The sequence below is a fragment of the Centroberyx affinis genome, unplaced genomic scaffold (genome assembly GCF_046629955.1).
Source record: "Centroberyx affinis isolate AG114_WGS23_722 - 3 ecotype Tasmania unplaced genomic scaffold, CSIRO-AGI_Caff_v1 ptg002438l_1, whole genome shotgun sequence".
Classification (NCBI taxonomy): Eukaryota; Metazoa; Chordata; class Actinopteri; order Beryciformes; family Berycidae; genus Centroberyx; species Centroberyx affinis.
The window spans coordinates 4304-27709 of NW_027280681.1; the positions used below are offsets into that span (position 1 = coordinate 4304).

Here is a 23406-nt window from a genome sequence, read left to right on the forward strand (position 1 = left end):
ACATTCAGCCACTCTCTTCTATCCGCGTTTTGTGGGAGGAGTTATCGTTGCCTTGGCCCCGCCCCTCATATGTAAAACAGAGTTGAAGGTTACACACCCTTTGAGAAATAAAATATATACACTGTATATATGTGTAATCAATTGTTGATTCACAAATAATTTTCAGTTGGACCAATCTAACTTATTTAATACTTATTCTAAACCATAATGTACTTAACATAACAAAGACATATTACAATTGATTTAATACAGAAATATTGTTTATTTATTGAAATATTACAACACTCAATGCTGTCGACAGTTAAATGTTCAGTTTGAAAGTGCTCAGTAACACGGACTGCAACTGCTGAAGGTGTCAACCATGTAAACCTGAGAGATCATATGAGTGATGCTGAAAAAGAACTGAATGTAGTTCAACACAAACCTGATGGGTTCAACAGGGAACTTAGTTCATTTTAGTCTGCATCACTACACTGTGAGGACCCAGTCTATAGTAAGGACTGCAGAAGTATTAAAAACATCAGCAAAGGGTTTGATGTCTTTGGGTAAATATTTATTTTACTCTCACTTCTCAGCTAGTGCAGGGAGAATGGTGATTTAGATTTTCGACACAGCAATTTTTTTTAATGACTAAATCAGCGCTGTGGGTCGACTGAATTCAAGCTTCACAAAGCTAGGCAACTTCGCAAGCTGGCAGCGAGAGGTAACCGTTCGAAACATTTGAACTTCAATACCCAGAAATCCTGTGCAGTGAGGTCAGTAAACGTCACACAGCAGCTCATGTTTACTAACCAGCCAGTCTGTGAAGCTTTATACCAAAGAAACGAAAGAGACGAGGGAGGAAATGATCAAATGTTGGTGAGTCCAGCTTTCTCTGTTCAGGAGACAGTTTGGATTTCACTCTGAAGTTTGGATTCAGCACTTCCTCTAGGTGCAGAAGGGACCAGACCTGACACCAGAAGTTCATTTGGGCAAATAGAGTGAATCTGCAAAGTCTCAATTAATAGGAATAGGATTTCTTCCCTGCTGCAGCCCCACTTTGACATTTAGGCCGATAAGACGGCTGGAGTTTTACATACAATACATAAAAAAAACTTGCCTAGTGCAACTTTAACTTGATTCCAAAGCCAGGGACTCTGCACAACACTGAGACAGTTTGTCGAGGAGGATTGTCTGAAACACCATGAAAAGCCTCAAAACACATTAAAATTTGCATCACTGTCAAAAGCCACCTGTCCGTGGATTTTAATCCTTGACATTTCTGCTTAGAGATGCACGGAAAATGTATTGTTAATTTGATCAAATGGCTCATATAATTTTGTAATGTACAACGATAAATCAACAATGTTTCTGCACCATCAAATGACTGTGGTTATTATCTGTGGTTCTGACGGTCAGTACTGCTTCTCATGGTTTTAATTCTGAGCAAAAGGAAACAAATGAATATTGAACATGAGCACAGAACTTGAGATTCCCTCAAAGTGTGCACCAAGAGGAGTGGTTATCGTTGATATGAATATCTGATTATGTTTGAATGATGTTGCAGCACCGGGTTTGAAAAACTGCAGCTTCTCAGCTTCCCGTCGTTTCTGTAAAGCGAAAAAACGCTCAAGTCCAAACTTCGATGACGTCGCCGTCCTCCATGTCCAGGTCGGAGGGCGTCTGGCTGTGTGCGATCTTGGAGCCGTCGAAAAAAAACTGCACCTTGTGCCTGGCGCCTCCGGACACACCGGACAGGTACTGGGACAGGACGGAGCCCAGCGGAGCCTCCTGACAAACACAGAAAATGAAGCAAGGCAGCGTGAGTTTCCTGTCAAGGCTAGACAGACGTAAAGCTGAAGTGGAACGAAGGAGCGGTACGAACTCTGTGCAGCGAGTATTCCTGGGTCGAGCCTTTCTCTTTGCCCTGCAGTCGCACGGTGATAACGTTGCTGTCGTCCTCCACGGGTCTCTGTTTCTCGTCTGCTGCCATGACGACACAATCTACACAGCAAAAAGCAAGACAAAAAAAAAAAGGATTATTCAATTTTAGACAAGGCAACAGTAAACATGTCATCGCCCATGAATGAGGCAGTTCCCCTCTGGACCAATCAGTAACAAATAGGTCACTTAGTTTTGACCTGTAACTGCAGCGACCCTCGGGCCACTCAGTGTATTTTTTTTTTTTAAATGTGAGAATGCAGTGGTGACATGCTTCATTCCTCTGAGTTTTAGTAAAATCCCATCAGAAGTCTGAGATACTGGGGCGCCCTGGTGGCTCACCAAGTAGGGCGCGTACCATTTGGCTCAGGCCTTCCCGCAGCGACCCGGGTTCCAATCCGACCCGTGGTCCTTTGCTGCATGTCCTCCCCCCGCTCTCTCTCCCATACCTTCCTGTCTCTCTCTCACTATATCTCTCAAATAAAGCAGAAAATGCCAAAAATAAATCTTTAAAAAAAAAAGACGTCTGAGATACTGCATGTGATGGACAGACAAGTGAATGGGCAGAGACTGATCCATAGTCCCAAAACCAAAACACTTAAGGTTGTGATCACATAAGACGCATTCTGAATAGAGCTGCAACGATTAATCAATTAGTTGTCAACTATTAAATTAATCGCCAACTATTTTGATAATCGATTAATCGGTTTGAGTAATTTTTTAAGAAAAATAAGTCAAATTTCTCTGATTCCAGCTTCTTAAATGTGAATATTTTCTGGTTTCTTTACTCCTCTATGACAGTAAACTGAATATCTTTGGGTTGTGGACAAAACAAGACATTTGAGCCGACTGGGCCGACTTTCTATCGTCCATTTTTATTTTCAACAATTTTCAACAACACTCACAGCTGAGCTTTGCGTTAGAGCAGGAGAAAGACGCAGCCTGTCTGATCACAGCCTACAAATAAACCCCAGTCCACACACAAGTTTTATTTTCTCAAGTGAGGAAATAAAAGACACACATTCACACAAACAAAACAAAAAAATGATAAGAAATAAAGCTGCAATCTAGTTTCTGAGTGTGACAAATCTTTTCACGGTGAAATTAGCTGGTAACCTCTGGCTGTATTGTACGCGACCCACCTATGATGTCAGCGATGCCGAGGCCGAGCTCATTGGCTGTTAGGTGAGTAGAAAGCTCCACTTCTTTCCTCAGCAGCAGGATTCGAGAGGGCGGGACCTGGAGCTTGACGGACAGTTCATCCACTACCTTGCTTAACGGTGCCGACTGAAAGTAAAAAAAACAAAAACAGTATTCAGTGAAACTAAAAACTATGACTGGGGACTTTAGAGACTGTATCACACTGAGGAAGTCTTTAAAATGAATTACATTCTTTAGAAAAAAGGGTTCCATGTAGTTCCAGAAGGTTCTGTAGGCTCGCACCACAGCAGAACCCTTCTTGGTGCTGTAAAGAACCTTTTTAAGAATGTATCAGAACCACACTGGGTTGTTTCTTCTGATTTACCATTTTTTTGTATTTTAACAGATCAGAGGTTTCTTTGAGTCATTTCAGTTCCATACAGAAACCAAAGAACCCTTGAAGAAAAACCCTCTCCGTTTTTTTCTGTGTGTAGTTAATTCTGAATGAGTTCAGAAGTGAAGTGTGGAGCACAGAGTCCTGTTTGTGTTTCTTCTTCTGTCTGCTATATAATGTAACACAAGGACAGAGTTTGGTAAAAGTACTTTTAGTTATGCTGCCCATCATCTTGGAATAATTTACAAAAGGACTTTTACCACTGGACCATTTCATACCAAGTTAGGATTTTAAAGTCCAGATTGATGAACTCCTCTGAATGTAGGGCTGGGCGATATGGTTGAAATCAATATCATGATAATCATAAGGATTTTTCTCGATATCAATATATATCACGATATGGTTCATGTATGCAAAATCACGTTAAATAATCAAATTAATGTTCATCTCATTGAACCGAATGGTAATGTTAGGTGTGATGTCAAACAAAACAGAAATATTCAAATAATATTCCTACCATACCTCATTTTATGAGAGTTTTTAAGTAAAATTTGCTTGTCATCATCAATTCAGACAGCAGAAATGTGTCACGATATCAAAATATCTTCATATCATCACCATATGATTCCACTGAAAGACGATAAATGATAATATTGAATTATCGCCCAGCCCTATCTGAATGCATGTGCTTTTAGGATGGATTAGGCTTGGAGACGTTTGCACTGTTTTTATCTGTTGATCTATTTTATTTCATATGTCTTATGTTTTGTTCTCTTTTATGTTTCATAATTGTAAAACAGTGTGTGTGCTGCCTTCTTGGCCATTTGAAAAAGATGTAAATCTCAATGTGACTCCCCTGGTTAAATAAACAGCGTTCATACAGACAATATTAGATCAAATTAAAGGACTTTCAGTGACTTTTTCCAGCACGATTTTTCTGTTCATAAGGAAGCAAGAAACATTTCTGTAACCCTCACTGCGTTTTAAACAACCATCAATGCTTTAAATCACAGGTTCACATGTTCACGTGCTTTTGAGTCATCTTTTTCCAGAATATATGTTGGTCTTCTTTTCTATGTTTTGACTTGTATTCTGTCAAATGCTCCAAACCGAATTTTATTTATTAATTTATTTACTTATTTCAAGGTCTTTTTAAGCGCTTCCCCACATAACAGGCTTATTTCCCAGGTATTCCAGTACTTAAATTTTGAAAAGTTAAATCCAAGCACTTTACAGACCTTGTGTGAACCCTGAATAAAGCATAAATAAAGAGTAAAAATAGTGTCCCAGTCCTCCCAGTGAGCCCAGTGTCAGTACGTACCGACAGCACTGGGATCTTGTGCAGGTCCGTTCGGCAGCGGACCTTCAGGGGGATTTCCCGGGCCGTCAGCGGGCTTCCTTCCCGGGCCGAGGGCGAGCCCCGGGGCCCGGCGCCGGGGGTCACGATGATGATGTCATCGTCGTCGTCGTCATTGTCATTGTCGTTACTGTACTGCTGCTCCACCTCCTCCTCCTCCTCCAGCGGGGCGGAGCAGGTGCGTCGGCTTCGTCTGGACCTCCGACCCCCCATCTCCGGAGAGGGAGAGAGGAGGGAGCTCACCGCCCCCAGCTGCCTGTTGATCTCACTGAGACACACACACACACACACACACACACACACACACACACACACACACACACACACACACACACACACAAAGACACACACAGAGAGACACATTGTAAGCTTTTAAACATAACTCCAGGCCAAAAGTCAGACAAACATTTACTCTGTTTTCATGAGCAGCATGACCCAACCCATGCATACAGCTATGCACACACACACACACACACACTCACACACACACACACACACACACACAAAATGGTTATTACAATGTCTGATATGCCCTGTCTGGCTTTTGATTTGCCATTTTGAAACATACATTATTGATGATACAGTACACATTTTCAAACCAATAATTTATCAACTCAATGTGCTGCATGAAATAATTAAGCAGTTTTTGTGACTGATGCTTTTAACCTTTTTTAGAGCTGAGACATACTGATAACTGTCATTCAGTTTAATATAAATCACCTGTGTTGCTGCTATTTCTAAATTGTGACCTAATCTCTTCATCAATATACTTCATCGGCATCGGATGGAGAATGAATTAAAACTTCAACTTTCATTATTTACCAGCCAAAATGCTATTTTAGAAAAGACACTGGTTGTTTACCCGTCAATAAGCAACATTTCCAGCCACAACCCGAATTTCACAGTATTTGGCTGGAGGCTGGTGCTCATTTACCTCCCTGATAATAACATCTTAGAGAGATTTCAACGCCTCATATCTTACAAGCTGCAGCTTCACTTTGGTGGCATTACTCCGTCTGATCCTGGCAACACTATTTATGAAGTTTATTAGATTATTTTCATTAATGCCAAAACACACGGCAATGTTCAAACCTCACACAGCCATGATTTGATCTTACAGAACCAGAGTCTCAGCCATTTAACAGTTTTAAGTCCTTTTTTAACCCGTGTGGGTTTGTTTTGCTCAGGTCAACTCTCGGTGAAAACAGTCGGCTGCATCACTGGGACTCTGCAGAAAACTGTGAACTAGAACCAGAACGAAGGCTTCGGACTCACTGAATTTTTCGGCTGACCCTGCTGGACACTTTGGCAGCCGGCGTCCCTGTAGGCGGAGGAGGAGAGGGGGAGCGAACGTCTTCCCTGAAACACAGCAAGAAGAGAGGAAGAGAGAGAAAACACTGCCAATTACTTCATGTCAACATAGTCTTAGGAGATTTGACTGGTTATTAAATCTCCCCCGGATGTTCAAACCGCTCCTTTACATCCTGTTCTACTAGTGCCACACATAACAGAACCTGACCAGCACACAAAGCAAACAAACACTTTTTTTTTTAATGCATTTTCCATAGCGAGAATGTCATCCATCTTAACTCAACTATTCCACATTATTTTGGTGATCGTGGCCGAACGGCACGGCTAAGTGTCTTCCACTGTGTAGGAAAACATTTCATTGTGTGACTGTACTTGTCATTGTTTACAGTTTCATCCTCAGTTTCGAGAAATATGCTTTGTACAAACATTTCCATGACAACAATTACAACATTGCGAAAGCCATGCGAGCTTCCAACCACCCACATGTTCAAAGAGGTTGAAGATCTGGGAATTTCCCTAATTTTCTTGAAAAGCTTTGCTCAGTCGACATGACACAGCAGTTAGGAGGAGAGCCTGACTGTGGTGTGATTACTGTGAAGTTGGAACAGGACACTGCAAAAAATGACAAGCTGTCCAGTGATTTTATCTTGTCTCCAGACCTATCAAGCTCATTTCATGATATTTTCAGGCAAATTATCTCACTGCACTGGCAGATAGTCTTACTGGTTTCAATAAATTTCACTTGATTCATGCCAATATGACTTCTTTCAAGAAATCATCATAAAACAATGAAGAATATTGTGAAATAAGAAACTTTCCCCAAGGCAATTTCACTTTTACCAAGTTAATGTCCTGGAACAAGTTACATTCTCCTGAAGAAAACAAGTCAAATTTGTAAAATTATTTACCAGTGCAGTAAGATGATTTCACAACTTTTTATTTTTATTTTTCCCTAAAATAAGCTTGATACTTCTGGATACAAGATAAAATAACTTTTTGTCAGTCAAGTCTGTCAGTCTTTGCAGTGTGATGTCTTACGTTAGTCTGTTACAGGGAAAAGTAATGTGATTAACGCATTACTGTGTAACGATTTACACAACGACGCAACACAGAGAAACCTAAAACTATCTTGACACGTGGTTTCACACACTCACAGATTTACAAACAGCTTTACTTTGTAACACGTTGCCCCAAACACTGCTGACACGTTTGCTTCGTGCTACAAAACAGATTCTTAAGGTTATTAACGTGACACCCGAGTGCTGCGAATGTGTCTGAAATACTGAAGGATTTCCAACAGGTTTCATGACTCACTGTCTCACAGCTGATTTGCTGACATCTTAATGACAGTTATATAGGGTGAGGCTTCAGTGAGGCTTATTTTAGGCTTCATTTCTTTAGTTCTGATGCTTTGATGCTAGTCTGTCACAGTTTAGTTCATGTGGATTGCTGCAGAAAATCTCTAAGTCTGAACTCTGGTGGACTGGAGGATGTTTGACCTGCGGAGCTCTGTGGGACGGACCGGTTCTCACACTTGAGCTTCACTACTCACGGTTCTTCGCTCTTCTTCTGCACAGTTTCTGCTTCCTCCTCCTCAGAGTCGCTGAGGCTGAGGCGGACGGGTTTCTTTGGCGGAGACTGAGACCACAGACTGGCTTCAGCGCTGTCGCCTGGACACCAACGACACATTCAACACTTACAACAAGAAAACAGCTGGGATTTATTGCATTGCATTCCCTTTTTATATCAGGCAATTTTTTTTTTCTTTTCAAACACGATGTCTAGGAAGCTTTTCGGTCTTTACCTGTGTTCTCAGTCTCAGCGAGCACAGCGGGCGACGGCTTCAGCTGCAGACAGGTGTTTACCTGGAGACAGACACAGTGATGTCATCTACTGCACACTTCACTTGAGATCAAATGAAACTCCCTGACTGGAGGCCATCTGAACACACGCAATTGACAATTTCAACACTAGAAATTGTATTATAGCTGCACTGCAGTTTTGTACAAACAGCAGCAAGAACTAACCAGCAACAGAGACTGGACCAACGTAAACTGACAAATTATGGATCCATTCACAGTGAGAAGAGGAATCTGACTTTACTTTGTGCACTTTATTTTGTAATTTCTAATGTTTCCAGTTTAAAGAATCTAATTTGAACTCTGTCCTCTCTCCTTTTAGAATCACATGGAAAAGATCACAGCTAACGACGTTCTCTTTTCTAAAAGGTTAGGGTTAGAGTTAGGGTTAACTCTGTAACTTTTACTCTGAGTTCATTTTAAATGAGCTACTGTTCACTTTTACTTCAGTCGATTTTACCACCAGTACTTTTACTGCTACTGAAGTAAAATATCAGCAAAGTAACAGTACTTCTATCAGCAGGACATCCTGGTTCTCTTTCCACCGCTGGACTTCACCTTGTTGGAGTAGATGGGCACCGAGGCGATGGTGGACGGGTCGATGATGCGGCGGCGTTTGGGCAGAGGCTTCAGAGGCGTGATGACCTCCAGGTCACTGTCACTGTCAGACATCTGGGACAGAAACACAGTCTTCAGTCTGGTGGCTGAATTTACCAAAATCATCAACAAATGCGTACTTCTGGGACATTTATCCAAGCTGGGTTTCCTCCTCTGCAGTGTGTATGTGTTGATCAGGGTGATGCTGCTACTTTGATGCAGTTTTTCACTGGTTTCTTTTGCCTTGGGGCTGACTGATTGGATATGATGCAGTTTGAATATATATGTATTGTACTATTGATCAAATCTATGCTGGCTGTGTATGGGAAGACCTTAATATGAACTGACTGATGATTTTGATCAGATTCCACACAAGTATGCATGAATGTTTTATTTATTATCATGCTGGCTTTCAGTAGAGAGTTTTAGTGTCCCATGACGAATTAAATACTGTTACAGAGGATTTTACACGAGACAAGAATACAATTCTTGGGAAAACACTGAATAATTGTTCATTTTTGGCATAAAATATCGTTTATCAGCAGCTCCAGTCCACAAATAACTAGTACCTGTGTCAGCCTTGAACACCCCATGTTGGACTTTTGAACAGTAACTTTCTCTTACAAATACAAAGAGATAACTTGTCAGAGTATGGATGTAGCATGATGCTTTTGCTCACTTTCCTTATGTTATTAATTAACTTTAAAAAGAAACAGACAATAATTCAGGGCTTTGTCACAGTCCAGTTGACGATAGGTAAATACAGTTAGTCTGCCTACAACCTGGAGCGACGTTAAAACAGCGTCAATATAGTCGGAGGTTCATTTGGACTTCCGGACTGGATCCTCCAAAATAAAAGTTTCTACTACAACAGCAGATTTGTAAGCTGTCAAATCAATAGGGGGCTGTTAGGTGACGTAATACGCCCACTGGCGGCCATATTGGAGGTCCACAGCTCTTGACAGCAATGGCTGGAAACAACCGATTGCATTTTAATGCTAAAATAAAAAGTAGTTTAATGTTTGAGTATCTCCAATCATTTAAGTTGTAGATAAACGTTATGGTTATGGAAATGTCATAGCAGTTATCAGCCAACTGTGTTGCCAACTCTTTCAAGGAAGTAGCTATTGGCTGCTCAAAAAGTCTTTAGATGATGCCATATGTGCTAATTTGCATATTAATACATTTGTTACAGCAAGTACCGCAAATCGGCATCAGACTTACAGATTTGCTGCAAAATGGTCAGAAAAAGTTGCTAGTTGATTTTTAGAAGTAAAGTTGCTGGAGGCTTCTGACAAGTCTCTAAAATTGCCAAGTTGTCAACAGTGGTGAGAGAATGGAAAGTATGAGTAGGGAATGGACTGTTATAGAAAATGGTTGGATGTCAGGAACACACAAAAACTTATGCTAAACTACATGTACAAACTTAAACGTATAATAATTCCCCATTAAAAATAATTTGATGTGATTATGGCAATGTTACACCCACAACATAAGGTCGTTCTTCCAGAAAAGTCAGTTTCTGTGGTTTAATTTTGAAAAACAAATAACTAAACCGGAAACGGAAGTACTGCAACTTGCCGTGAACTTGACACAGCTGCTCCGTTAGCTAATGCTAACAATAACGTTAGGATAAGTTGCTAAACTGCTGTCGGTACCAGTAGCTCTCCCGCTAGCTATCCCTGATATACCGGTGAAATCATGCGGTTGTCGTTAACTAAACATGACTCACATAATTTTCATGAGTTTAAAAGCTGGGCGTGAATTTGGTTTGTGACTTTGTGTCAACACACGGGGAGAAACAAGGAAACTAATCGCTGTTTCTGTGGTTACATGACTTGGTGGTCTTTTCGCTGCTAGCAACCTTAATCAGAATAACATATGATGCTACTTACTTTTGAAATCGCTTCACCAATAAAGTGCTCTTATCGTCAACCCTGGTCAATCTGTCACATCACACTGAATGCTTCAGTCGTAGTCGTTTTTTTTCCGCGCTCTGGTGTTGCCTTCTCGTGCTGTGGGAAATGTCGAGTTTCCCGCACATGAGCGAGCCACAACAAAATTCCCCGAGATTCCGAGATGTGACGTTTAAGCTAAGATAACATCGCGGGAAATTCAAACATCGAATTGCAACAGGGTACAGTAACGAGAGAGAATATAAAGCAGACTACAGCAAATTGGTGCTATTTAAGCATCATGAATAACATCATGTATAGAGGGTGTGAAATTATCAACAGTCAAATATAGAAAATTTGATGAAAAATATGTACGGTATAAAATTATGTTAAAAAAATCTGAAATGAAAATTATAAAAATATATATATATATCATACTATATCTTATAAAGAATATTTTTGAATTATACTGTATCTTAATTTGGGCTTCTATGTAAAGAATTACAGTATGTTTCTATTTTCACTTGTTTAGCTTTTAGGTGTCACTCATATTTATTATCTCTTCGACTGATGCTTAATTTTAAATTCTCCTGATTCTCATAATTTTTTTGTCACATTGGTATGCAGCATGATAATATAACATTGTTGTAATGCCGCTATATTATTCAAAAACTCTCTGTTTGTGATTCTTGTGTTGTATTGATCATATCTAATGATGTCATTATGGCCTTTATGTATCTAACCGTGAATTAAGCATTGTATTTATGTCTTATGAAATACTTTAAAGTGTATGCATTGCTGTTGAAGATCTGGTTAATAACACCTGTGGCTCTCACTACTCTTTAAGTTTAAGTTTATTAAATACTCATATGGCAGCTTACAAGTCATCTGAAATATGTGAGCATCACAATGATATTTGGTTTAAAAGGTACACATCATGAGATAAAAAACAAAAAAATAATAAATATTGCTATTATTGTGTTATTGTGACTTTTCCGCACACCCTGACCTGGTGGAAATGTCAGGTGCTGTTAGCTCTGAAGAGATATTAAAATGTTTGAGCACATGCTTTCCTCTGTCGTCACACACTGTTTTGCTGCTGCAGTGACCCAATTTCTCCACAGTGATCACTGAAGTTTCATCTCATATTTACTAGAGAACTCAGAAGTAGGAGCCCATGAGTAGAACTTGAAGGCAGCATGACAACAACCACAAACTCTGATTTGATATTCACTTCCTGAAAAGGCCACAGGAGGCCAGCAATCAGCCGGACAAAAATCTACATCATCAGACTGCAGAGGTGGGACCAAGTCAACTTTGCTCAAGTCCCAAGTCAGTCTCAAGTTTGAATGTAGATTACCAAGTCAAGTCCAAGTCAAGTCCATGTCATTAATGTCAAGTCTCAAGTCTAAATGTAGAACAGCAAGTCAAGTCAGAACAAATCAAGAGTCCAGTATCAATTTAATATGTTAAAGAAAACTAAATATCTAGTTTTTTTCAATGCAATATGGTTTTAATAGGATAAAAACTTGGTAAGAGCATCATGAGTTTGATTTCTATAATCAGTTTCAACTTCAATAAATTCAATCATTCCATACAAATTCAGAAAACAGAATTTAAATTCAGTCGTCTGCTGGAACAAATCTCATCACTTTCAATCTGAGTCATTTACACAAACACAAGATCTCAAGTCAAGACTTTAGAAACCTTTTCAAGTCATCAGAGTACAAGTCAAAGTCAAGTCACCAGAACCCAAGTCAAGTCTCAAGTAGTTAAAATTGTGACTCGGGTCCAAGTCATGTGACATGTGAGTCCCCTCCTCTGTCAGACTGCAACAACAAAACACTGGTCAGGTGATGCATGTGCCAATGTGTGTGAGTGTTTCACTGAAGTACAAAACTCAACTATCAGGACAAAGTTGTTGTTTTTTTATTACAAAACCTTCATTAACATTTTTGACATGTAAAAAAAACAAAACAAAACATGCAAGTTTGACCAGCAGGCTTATGCACAATGCAGAACAGCAACTAGACAATTAAAAAAAACAATGAAACCACAGCAGAGTGCAGTGCAAAGCTGTACAACAACTGACATTATGATGACAGTAGGGCCGGGCGATATGGTTGAAATCAATATCACGATAATCATAAGGATTTTTTTTCCCCATATCAATATATATCTATGCAAAATCACGTTAAATAATCAAATTCATGTTCATCCTATTGAACTGAATGGTAATGTTAGGTGGGTGTCAAACAAAACTGACATTTTCTAATTATGTTCCCACCACACATTCTCATTTTGTCAGAGTTTTTAAATAAAATTAGCCTTAACACTTTAAAATAAGGGTCAGTAAGTTAAGGGTTAGTTAATACTTAATAAGCATTAACTAACCCTTAATTAACAGTTAACTAATGTGTCTGGTAATCATTTACTAATGGTGTTCATGTTAACTAAGGTATTAATTTATACATTATTTAATAGTCATCTTTATAAACTATTAAATCATGTATAAATTAATACCTTAGTTAACATGAACACCATTAGTAAATTAGTTAACTGTTAATTAAGGGTTAGTTAATGCTTATTAAGCATTAACTAACCCTTAACTTAGTGACCCTTATTGTTAAGTGTTACCAAATTAGCTTGTTATCATCAGTTTAACAGCAGCATCGTGTTTCATGATCCCGAAATCACCAGATCATCACCATGAGATTCCACTGACAGACAAATAAACGATAATATTGATTTATCTCCCGGTCCTATAATGACATAAGAGATGTGTCAAATCTTTAACCCACGCCCGGGTCAAACAGTAACGACAAGCTTGAGCCGATCGTCACCTTCAGCGGAGATAATTCCATAATCTATCGATAAAAAAATATGATCAGAGCTGCACAGTGTATCAGAACTTGCCCATTAGACGTTTCTGACGGCCCATTTCAGATTTTTGACAAATGTTTTTCTAGCCTAACTCAATGAATGAGATGGAAGTTAGTGTTTTTCTGGAACAGGAGTGCGTTCCTATTCCCAGACAGGCTTCGTCATCGTCGTCGTCGTCTCTTGGTCTTTCCGGGTCTTTCCGGGTCTTTCCCTCCGTTCTGCGTCACTTCTTCTTGTTCTCCTTGCAGGCGACCACGTAGCGCTGGGCCACGTTGAGCGGAGGGGAGTAGCCGTCGGCGTACGATGTGTCCTCGAACAGCACCGAGTAATCGTCCTGCGGCTGCACACACACACACACACACACACACACACACACACACACACACACACACACACACACACACACACACACACACACACACACACACACACACACACACACACACACACACACACTCTGGTTAGAAGCTGCATGAGCTGCTCTCTCTCTGTTGGTTTGGTCTGTTGGTTCGGTAGAGAGTTACTGTTTGTTACTGTTGGACTGAACCGCCCCCAGGTTTAGTCCTGCACTCTGTGGGGAGACTGAGGTGGAAAACCAGCTGCAACTGTTGGCACTGGGAACATAAATTTCACTCTTAAAGGATACGTTCAGCGATTTTGGACCTATATACGATTTGTCTCTTCCATACCTGTAGTACTATAGGTCCAAAATCACCAAACTTATCCTTTAAATCAAATAGAAAGTCGATTTTTCCGGTTTATCCAATTCTAAACAAAACCAAAACCTAATCAGTTTATGGAAAGAGTTCAGCGATTTCTAACAAGAAGGAATAATTACAAAGTCATGTGCGCCTCATATCTGATCACTTTCATTTGAATGGTCTACATTTGATTTGTCTTGAATAAAAACTGACAGACAGACTGCAACAGAGGGCTTTCAGATGATGTAACACATTCATTCTCAACCTTTTTCATATCAAGGACCCTAATTTAGTCCACATTAGGGCCACGGACCACCATTTGATGAGATTTTGTCTCTCGGACCCAAATCTGAAAATATTTTTATATACGATATGATTTTGTCCAGAATCCCATGACTATCTGTATTGTAGGTGGAGAGATAACAGTGAAACTATGATCAAAACAGTCATTCTTCTACATTCTCTAATTGGGTTAACTTCTTGTAGATGAAATAATGGTGAAATTTATTTGAATTTGCTAGGGACCCCCTGGAACTCCCTCAAGGACCCCTGGTGGTCCCCGGACCCCATGTTGAGAACCACTGATGTAACACATCCTCTGGCGGCCATACTGGAGCTCGGCTCAGCTCTTGGGCAACAACATTTCTAAACTTAGGACTTGACCACTTGTCTCAACAGTGTTAAAGGTTAATTTGCTGCTCTTTTTGACTGGGAATTGATCATTTAATTACTGATCCATATGATTGATATCATGTTTAGATAATGTCAGCTTGTTAGCTAGCTAACTATAGTATCTGCTTAACATCTGATTTGCCCAATTGCAAATGTTACACGGATGGTAGCTAGTGACATCTAGTAGCAACAAGTTAACATTAACATTGGTTGCTTTACTAAATAGCTAGCTAACAGTTTGTTCTGAGCTGAGCTACATCTCAGTGTTTTGGAGTAGAGACTAGGGCTACAGACAAGACGGTTTACTGTGTCACAGTAACCTACATTTGGAAACAAATCCACCTTATCACACTATTCACTTTTACTGAGAACGTTACTGAATGGATCTACAGCCACACCACAACAAGCTGTTTTGTTTTGTAGAGCACACACACTTCTCCAGTGAACCTCCATGATGGCGCCAGACGTGGCTAAATATAAACACAGCGGTGTGGCGGGGCCGGCGTGTCGGGCCTCACCCTGTGCGGTGGAGTGTGGATGAGGGCCCGGTAGAAGCAGGTGGTCTGTGGGTAGAGGGCCAGAACCAGCTGGTCTTTACTGAACAGGGCCTCGGGGTCCGTCTCCGGGTTCGCCTTCCACTGAGGGAGCGGGATGATACGCCGTCTGCTCAGAGTGTGTCTCCTGGTCACACACAAACACACACAGTTCAACCAGAGGTATTTCTGGACAGCCGGAGTTATTCAGACTGAGTGTGGGAGAGGAGAAGGTGGGATCAGAGGAAGGAAAAGAGGAGATGGACTGATAAAGTATATGATGAAGGAATTAGGATTTGACTGATTTGGGCTTTTGAAGGTCGACAGCAATACTGATAATTTTGGATTGAAGTTTCCGGTAGTTGATACTTTTGTAGATTTTAAATTTTTTTGACTGTTTTCATGCTAAAAACGACAAGTATTCAGTGTTTCCCAATAATTTTCTTCTTGTCAGGGTGGAAAAGCCTCTCAAAACAGCATTTACACCATCATGGGACACTAAAACTCTCCACTGAAACCCAAACTAATGACATTTTAGATGGGTGAGCAGCTCCTTAATCCAGGGTGAGAAGAATTACTTACCAAAACATTACAGAACAATGAAATGAATAAATACAATGCACAAAGAAAATAAAATTGCATTGCAGGTTTCACAGACTGAAGCTACTCCCACATCACACTGAAATGGTTTCTCTGGGCAGCCATCTAACAGAATAATAACCTCCATCATGTCAGAGGTGGATGAAACTGACCAGTAGATATCTGATGTCTAATAAATGATCTGATTTCCAATAAAAGGCCAATATCAACAAACATTTATAACGGTCCAACCCCAAAAGGAATGGATATGTGAAGATGTGAGATGTGACCCAAAGGAGATTAAAAGGTGAGAGGAAACAAAAAGAGGAAAGATGGTAGAGGAAGACAACATGAAGGGGGGAAAGTGGGAAATGTGGGAAGAGAAAGCGAGGGAAGAGAGAATGGCATGGAGGAATATAGGAGGATAAACACAGAGATACAAAAAACAGAAAGGAGATAAAGATGGGACTAAACAGCAAGGGTATGGAAGATATGCTAATTAGTGTTAGAGATGGAGGATATGAAGCAATAACAGATAACTCACTCTTTTCCCTCTTCATCAATATCATCCACTTCATATCTAGAAGGAGGAGAGGTGAAACAGTCAGTTTTTGTTGAGCTGTGACTTCATAACTTATCGTTTATCTTAATTATCTTATATCATGACATTTTGAATTTTAGGCAGATTTTCCTTCACTGGGCACTCGTGGGGAGAAATTTGCCATATCGGTGCTTTAATTGTTTGAAAAGCGACCTACTGGCATTGCTAACATTTCTTGATGACAGCGATGACTACAGCTGGTGCCAAGCTAGCTCTAACTTGAACAATGTGAAAAAACAGATTTTAGGCTATCTGAAGAATAAAGTACAAACTTCTCAATCGTGTAATGAGTGCCAGGTGAAGAAAAACATCAAACTAGCTGGTCGTAATGCGTACTTGTTGGTGGAGTGGCTGTAGCTGACCACTTCAGCCAGGATCCACTGCTCGTCTCCGTCCACTGCCTTCACCCTCGCCGCCACCTTATCCCCCTGCTTCGCCACGTAGTCGCTGCTGGCCGGGGTCGCTCCGCACAGAGGGGGAGGACTAGGGGACGGATGGAGAGAGAGAGAGAGACAGAGAGAGAGAGAGAGAGAGAGAGGGAGGGAGAGGGAGGGAGAGAGAGAGAGAGAGGGAGGGAGGGAGGGAGGGAGGGGATGGAAAGCATTGTTTCTGCATTGTATGAATTAAAAATCTGTAAAAATTCAGCACTCCTTCAACATCAGCTGTTGTGAGGAAAAAGATTCCTTCTATCTATTAGAAAAGCTTTGGTGGCAGTTGTCAGCAGAGTGGGTTTTATATTGGGTTTAAAGACTCAACCTTTAACGCCACATATAAAAGCTACCAGAACCCCCTTTAAACAGCAATAAACAGGGAAGAGACACTGCTGACATTCATTCACAAGTCATATGAAAAGATAAAATAATCAGTGTTTTACATGACATCTCACAGTTGAAGTTTCCTTAAGGTGGACTGTAAAGAAGGTGGCCTGTAAAGAAAGACTCCTGGGAGTCGGCGGCTACCTGTCGCCCGGCTTGCCGATCCACAGAGGGAGCGTCATGGCCGACTGCTGCAGGAGGGTCATCAGGACGCCCCGCCTCATCGTCTTCCTGGGCGGGTCGCTGTCACTGTACACTCCCGCCATCTTAGCAGCTGGGGGACAGCAGGCGAGGAGGGAGAGAGAAAAACATCATCGTCTCCATCCAACCGTCAAGCAATTTTAACGCAAACTTTTGAACTTGGGTGCATTTACATCAGCTGGGATAAAGCAAATTAACAGGTTTTCCTTGTCAAACAAAATCACAGCCACCATGAAAATAGAAGGAATCTTTCAAGAACTGATTAGTATTTGGCAAGTATCTGTTTAGCAAAGCAATATTCATGTTAAGCCTAACCTTTCATCTGTCTGATCATACCAAGCCTGCATTATTATTTATTTGACAAATGCATTTCCGTCACAATTTATCATATAGTTTTTTCATCTAAAAAATAAATAAATAAATAAATAAATAAATACATAATATGACAGGGTAAAAACATTTTTGCAATATTGTAGAAATTGTATCAAATTTTCATCATAATCCAGCTTTTCTAATTTGATCTAAATGGAAACAGTTATAGATCTTAAAAAGCACATGGTGGACTTCAGAAGTATGATACATCTCCCCAACACACACACACACACACACACACACACACACACACACACGTACCTATTCTCCTCTCCTCCAATAAAGATTTGATCTCTGCAATTTTATCAAGAGCATGACGCAGGATGCTGTGAAAACAGAGCAACGAAAACCAGTCAACAAGTCAAAGTGGATTTTCCTCAGGCGCTCTGCAACATGTTGCAACATTCTAGGAAATAATGAAAACACAAATGATTTTTGTGATGACTACTAAGGGATGACTACTAAACTAAAGCCCTATCTGGACAGGACTAGTATTACAGAGAAACTTGTGTAATTCACTGCACATCAAGTGATTCAATTAAATGAGTGTTATTATTCAGAGAATGACTGAGGAGGCGTAACAGAAGGTAAGTAAAAAATAAAATGCTAATTTGCAAACACAGACTGTAGACCCAGACTGTACTGGAGCTGATAGAGAGACGGAGGAGTTTGCTGAAAAACAAGAGATTATTCCTCTTGTAACCTTCACTCAATGATAGGATGTTCACCCTGTAATAACCACAAATCACCTCCTGCAGGGGATTTAAATCACTGAATTAAACCAGTTACATTTACATCACCTGACTTCCTCCGGTCACACTAATCCCGTCCGGACAGGGCTGAAAACAAGATGATACTGGAGTGTGTGTGCCCACTCACCTGCACTCTGCCTCAGCGTCTGCTTTGGCTGTGGTGTACAATCCTCTCAGCTTAGTGCGGTAGTATGGGGAGGCTGGAAGAGGCAGGAAAACAATGCGTAAACCTATAGGTAACTGTGACTGTGATTGAATCTGGAGCCATATAATGCTGATTAATAGCCAGTTAGAATGGAAAAAAACGTATTAGAGAAGAGAAGATACAAAGAGCACTGCACTTCCTGGTGTCAAAAAAGGCTCTCTTGGAATCCAGGGAGTTAGATCATGAAGAGAGAGAGAGAGATCATGGCCTCTAGTGCTAGAACATGCAAAATGCAAAAATAAATAAATAAAAGGCATACTTTTTGAAGTGAAAAATATTAGGGTGATGAAGGCATGTTAGCTGAAACCCATCGGTGGTAAGCCAATATAATAATGGCTTTTTAATATTTTGACATTTTTACATTTTGTATGTTTCAGTACTAGAGGCCATGCTCTATCTCTCTTCAGGAAAAAGCTTATTATTTTGACCCTTCCTTGCTCAAATTGGTTTTGCAAATGTACAAAATGGTTATACACTTCATTTAGATTGTAGGAAACCTAGATAGTGCCATGTTTTTCTAGGTGTCAATATGTGCAGTTGGTCCAATCGCTGGGCACCTCTGGTAATATCAAACCTATATGAATCGACCTCTAAAATGATGCAAGTTGTGAAATAACTGAAGTTAAAAAAGTATTCTGACAGAACTTCACCCACTAACAATGTGCATGGAAAGGACAGGTAACACTGGGGAAGCGGAAATTCCTGTAATACTTTCAGTACTGAGGACAAAGATTTATTAGTCTAATGAATCTCTGTTTTCAGTACTGCAAGTGTTGTGGGAATTTTCTCTTTCCAAGTTGTGAGATCTCTGTCACAATCTGGTGACCCCAGGAGAATCTGCCAGGAGCGAGGTTTTGGCAGTCACATCATAAGCCTAAATTATACACAAACATTTAAATGGCCAGAAGTGAAAAGAGAGTGTGAGAGAGAGATGAGTATTATTCGCTCTCCCTCACACAGTGTTTGGAGATGGTAAAGAGTGTAAGCAATATGCCAACTGACTTTTGTTTTCTGTCTGCATCCTTTCATGTGTTTTCTGAATGTTGAGCAGATTGTGTTCACTGCGCGACCTCTCCTCCTGAAACAGACACACAGTGATGATTTATTATTTGGTTGACTTTAATTGATTGGTGATGCATCTATGGGGAAGTCAATTACAGAGGCACAGTGAGGTTTCTCCATTCTAAGTATGCAATGTTGACTACAATTAAGTGTCTCCTCGCTCACCTGGGTCTGTTTGATGAGTTGATGGAGCTCTGTCAGCAGCTCGGCAATCTTGGTATCAGCTGACATGTCTGTAGCTAGGAGTTAGGCAAGAGAGTTTTGTTTTGGCATTCTGTCCTGTTAAACAACTCCTACACATGTATTGCCGAAACCTGATTAAAACATCTGTCACTTTAAAGTTGCCTTGCTTATTGGCAAAGGCCGTACGAATAACAGTCAAACGAATTATAAATGTTGATATTATATTGAAATAAGTGATCTTAGTGTATTGGATGTATGCCGAATTGAAGAGTAGTTTCTCATGATTCGATAAAGCTCTTAAGTCGTGTTCTAACTGGTATGTATGTTTGTTGGTAAGCAAGGAAACATTAAAATGACAAATGTTTGAATGTAGTTTGTTTTGATGTTCTCTCCATGCGAGAATACGGCACGTATTGAGGCTATCGTTAACCAATGTGTTGTTGGGCTAGATGCAGGGGAAAAGTAAAACCTCAGGCAACTGGCCTTGAAGTTGTTTAAGTAGCTAAAAAGCTAAACTTTCTAATACAAACTAGGCTGGGTATTCTAAAGTGCTAACGTTAACTGATGAAGAACCGACTGGGTTAGCAAGCGGTATGTTTAGCGGAGGTTAGCTAGCTTGCTTAGCTAACTGGATCCAAAGTGAGATGTCTGCAATGCAAATTAGCTATGTATTTCCTTTGTGACAAGTCTAGTTATATAATATGCTTTATCTGGTTCTAAATATATTCTGTAAAGTTGCCTACCGTGCTAGTTTTGATTTATTGTCGGCTAGCTACATACACAGATTAGCTTCCGTTGACTAGCGTCAAGCCAGACACAATAAACAATAGGATTTCCGGTCAAAACTTTCAAAATAAACCCCCGAACAAGTACTTCAATGCTTTTGGAGTAGCCTGATACAAAGAACAGAAGTGAAAAGAAAGACTAAACCTGGATGAAATGAAATTGCTGTATTGTTGATAGTAATGTTACCGTCCTATTCACACATTAATATCAGGTCGGCCGTGATAGAGTAGGAGCCTGTACAAGTCGGCATGAGGGACAAACAGTGTTAAGCGCTATCTGCAGCACTTTGGCATCAGACTACACAGTCATCAGACAAAACATCCGAGGTAGTAATGATTAACTGCTGCTGTGTTATGAACATGGCCTCTTCTCGGGCCAGTGTCAACACATGTACAGAGCCTTAATCTGTAACTTATCATTTTACATCATGTAAAAGTGTTTTAACAGCCAAGTCTCCACATAAAGTTCATGAACACATCCACTATGGCTAGAAAGCTGTTTTCCAGGGAGTGATGTGTCTAGTCAGCACATTTTTGTGGACACTGATGCAGGAACACCAAATATAGTCAGACTGTAAACTAGTGATAGTAAGCCTAATTTGAAATATAGTGTGTAGAAACATATTGATCAGCATAAATGGACCAATAATGTGGCTTGAAAAATAGGTTAAAAATGAACTTTGATCAAGGGATAAAGAGCCAAAGTGTGTGTGTGTGTGTGTGTGTGTGTGTGTGTGTGTGTGTGTGTGTGGGCAAAGGAAGGGGTGTTTACATGAAGATACAGTGGGAGTTAATATTCAACAGTGCAGACACAAAATAAGGTCATAAAGCTGGCAGACACCGACGGCTGTTAGCTTATCTTCAAGTGTGTGTGTTTGTGTGTGTGTGTGTGTGTGTGTGCATGAGTGCATGCGTGCGCAAATGCATGCAACAGGCAGTATTGAGGACACACTGTAACAGCTTAGACGGGCGAGCTCATGTTTCAGCAAATATTTACTGCACCGAGCCGCATGTGAGGAGAGAGGGAGGGAGGGAGGGAGAAGAGGGCAAAGACATGAAAACACACAAAGAAAAAAACACACAAAGACAAACTCAAAAACGAGACGACTGGCAACATAACAAATAGAGAACCGGTTATAATAAAGAGTCTGAACTATAAATAAAAGGAGAGAGAGAGATAGTAACTGGGCGGTTTCTGTGTTTATGAGTCAGGAGCAGAGTCGTGCCTTTCTTCAACTCTCTCTTTTCCTCAACAGTTTCCTCACAAACAGACCGATGACTCGCAGCCAAGGAGCTTTTCGTGGAATGTTCCAGACGTTTAGCAGAAGTCCCTTTTTTCAGCTCCTGGTCTTAGAGACAAAAACCCAAACAAAGTGTGCTGTGTGGTGATACTTGAAGTGTTATTGTGATCAACGGTGGAAAGAGTACCACAGTGTCCTGCTCAAGTTGAAGTGTTACTTTGCTGATATTTTACTTAAGCAGAAGTAAAAAAAAAAATCTACTGAGGTAAAAGTAAAATGTAGCTCATGAACTCAGAGTATAAGTCACTGAGTTCCTTTTTAGAAAAGAAAACGTTGTTAGCTGAGATCTTTTCCATGTGACTCTAACAGGAGAGAGCACAGAGTTCAAACTAGAGTCTTTTAACTGGAAAAGTTGGAAATTACAAAATAAAGTGCAGAAACAAAGTAAAGTCAGATTCCTCTTCTCACTGTGAATAGATCCACAGTTTATGTTGATCCGGTTTCTGTTGCTGATGGAGAGACACAAAAGCTGTCCTCTGCAATGGATGGGATTTAATATGTAGTGAAGCACAATACTTCAGTAAAAACATACTTAAGTAAAAGTAAAGTTACTGACTTCAGAAAATACTCCAAGAAGCACAAGTACTCAAAAAAACCCCACTCAATTACAGTAATGTGAATGAATGTATTTAGTTACTTCCACCCTTGATTGTGATGCATTATAAACACATTTTAAGCATATATAACATTTCATTACAATATAATCATCAGGCATCAGAAAATGTCATTCAGTGTAATGTAACATTAACAGTACAGTTGTCCCATAAAGTATTTAATCCCTGTACGTTTTTGTGCATTGTGTTTATTATGTCAAGCTTTGATTCTAACAATAATCATGCAATAACAATGGGTTTATAAAGTGTTCACGATGCCTTATAATGCCTTCACACAGAACCAGTGTTAGTGGTTCTGTATGCTGGCAGCTTACTGAGCCGCAGACGGCTGTAAATGTTTTTCTTACTGCTTAACGTTTCATATCTGCTTCCATATTGTTTATCTAAAGCTGCTGTGTGTGTGTGTGTATGTGTGTGTGTGTGTGTCTGTGTAGTTACTGAATGTGAGCAGGACACTTATTGGGAAATTTGTAAACCAACGACTAAAACCTACATTTTCTGACCATTTTGAATTATATATATATATAAAAAAAAAACATTATGTAACTTCTGCACTATATTTTGACATTGGAAACAGTGCGACTGCCCTGTAATTACAGAGTGACTCGGGGATGAGTGGAGCTGAGCAGTCAGGCAGCGTGACGGGATGTTTCCACTGCTTTCATAAACCCTGC

General features: G+C 40.2%; 2 protein-coding genes across 3 annotated transcripts; both read right to left on the reverse strand.

Annotated features, from left to right (window-relative positions):
- Window positions 1-265: 265 nt before the first annotated feature.
- Window positions 266-10608, reverse strand: nfatc2ip (nuclear factor of activated T cells 2 interacting protein). 2 transcript variants are annotated; one of them, XM_071533832.1, is made up of 9 exons: window positions 10474-10608; window positions 8540-8653; window positions 7927-7987; window positions 7675-7792; window positions 6087-6170; window positions 4776-5079; window positions 3063-3207; window positions 1865-1983; window positions 266-1770 (listed from the first exon to the last, which is right to left on the reverse strand). In XM_071533832.1, the coding sequence occupies exons 2-9, from the start codon at window positions 8651-8653 to the stop codon at window positions 1609-1611; spliced, it is 1107 nt and encodes a 368-aa protein (XP_071389933.1). In that variant the 5' UTR covers window positions 10474-10608; the 3' UTR covers window positions 266-1608. The 2 variants fall into 2 exon arrangements, with proteins under 2 accessions (XP_071389933.1, XP_071389934.1); XM_071533833.1 differs by having other exon boundaries at window positions 8540-8685; window positions 10474-10566.
- Window positions 10609-13004: 2396 nt separating this feature from the next.
- On the reverse strand, window positions 13005-20903 carry sgf29 (SAGA complex associated factor 29). The gene is made up of 10 exons (XM_071533834.1): window positions 20776-20903; window positions 20015-20088; window positions 19790-19865; window positions 18710-18782; window positions 18092-18156; window positions 17402-17531; window positions 16779-16925; window positions 16386-16421; window positions 15248-15410; window positions 13005-13696 (listed from the first exon to the last, which is right to left on the reverse strand). The coding sequence occupies exons 2-10, from the start codon at window positions 20078-20080 to the stop codon at window positions 13580-13582; spliced, it is 873 nt and encodes a 290-aa protein (XP_071389935.1). The 5' UTR covers window positions 20081-20088; window positions 20776-20903; the 3' UTR covers window positions 13005-13579.
- Window positions 20904-23406: the final 2503 nt, after the last annotated feature.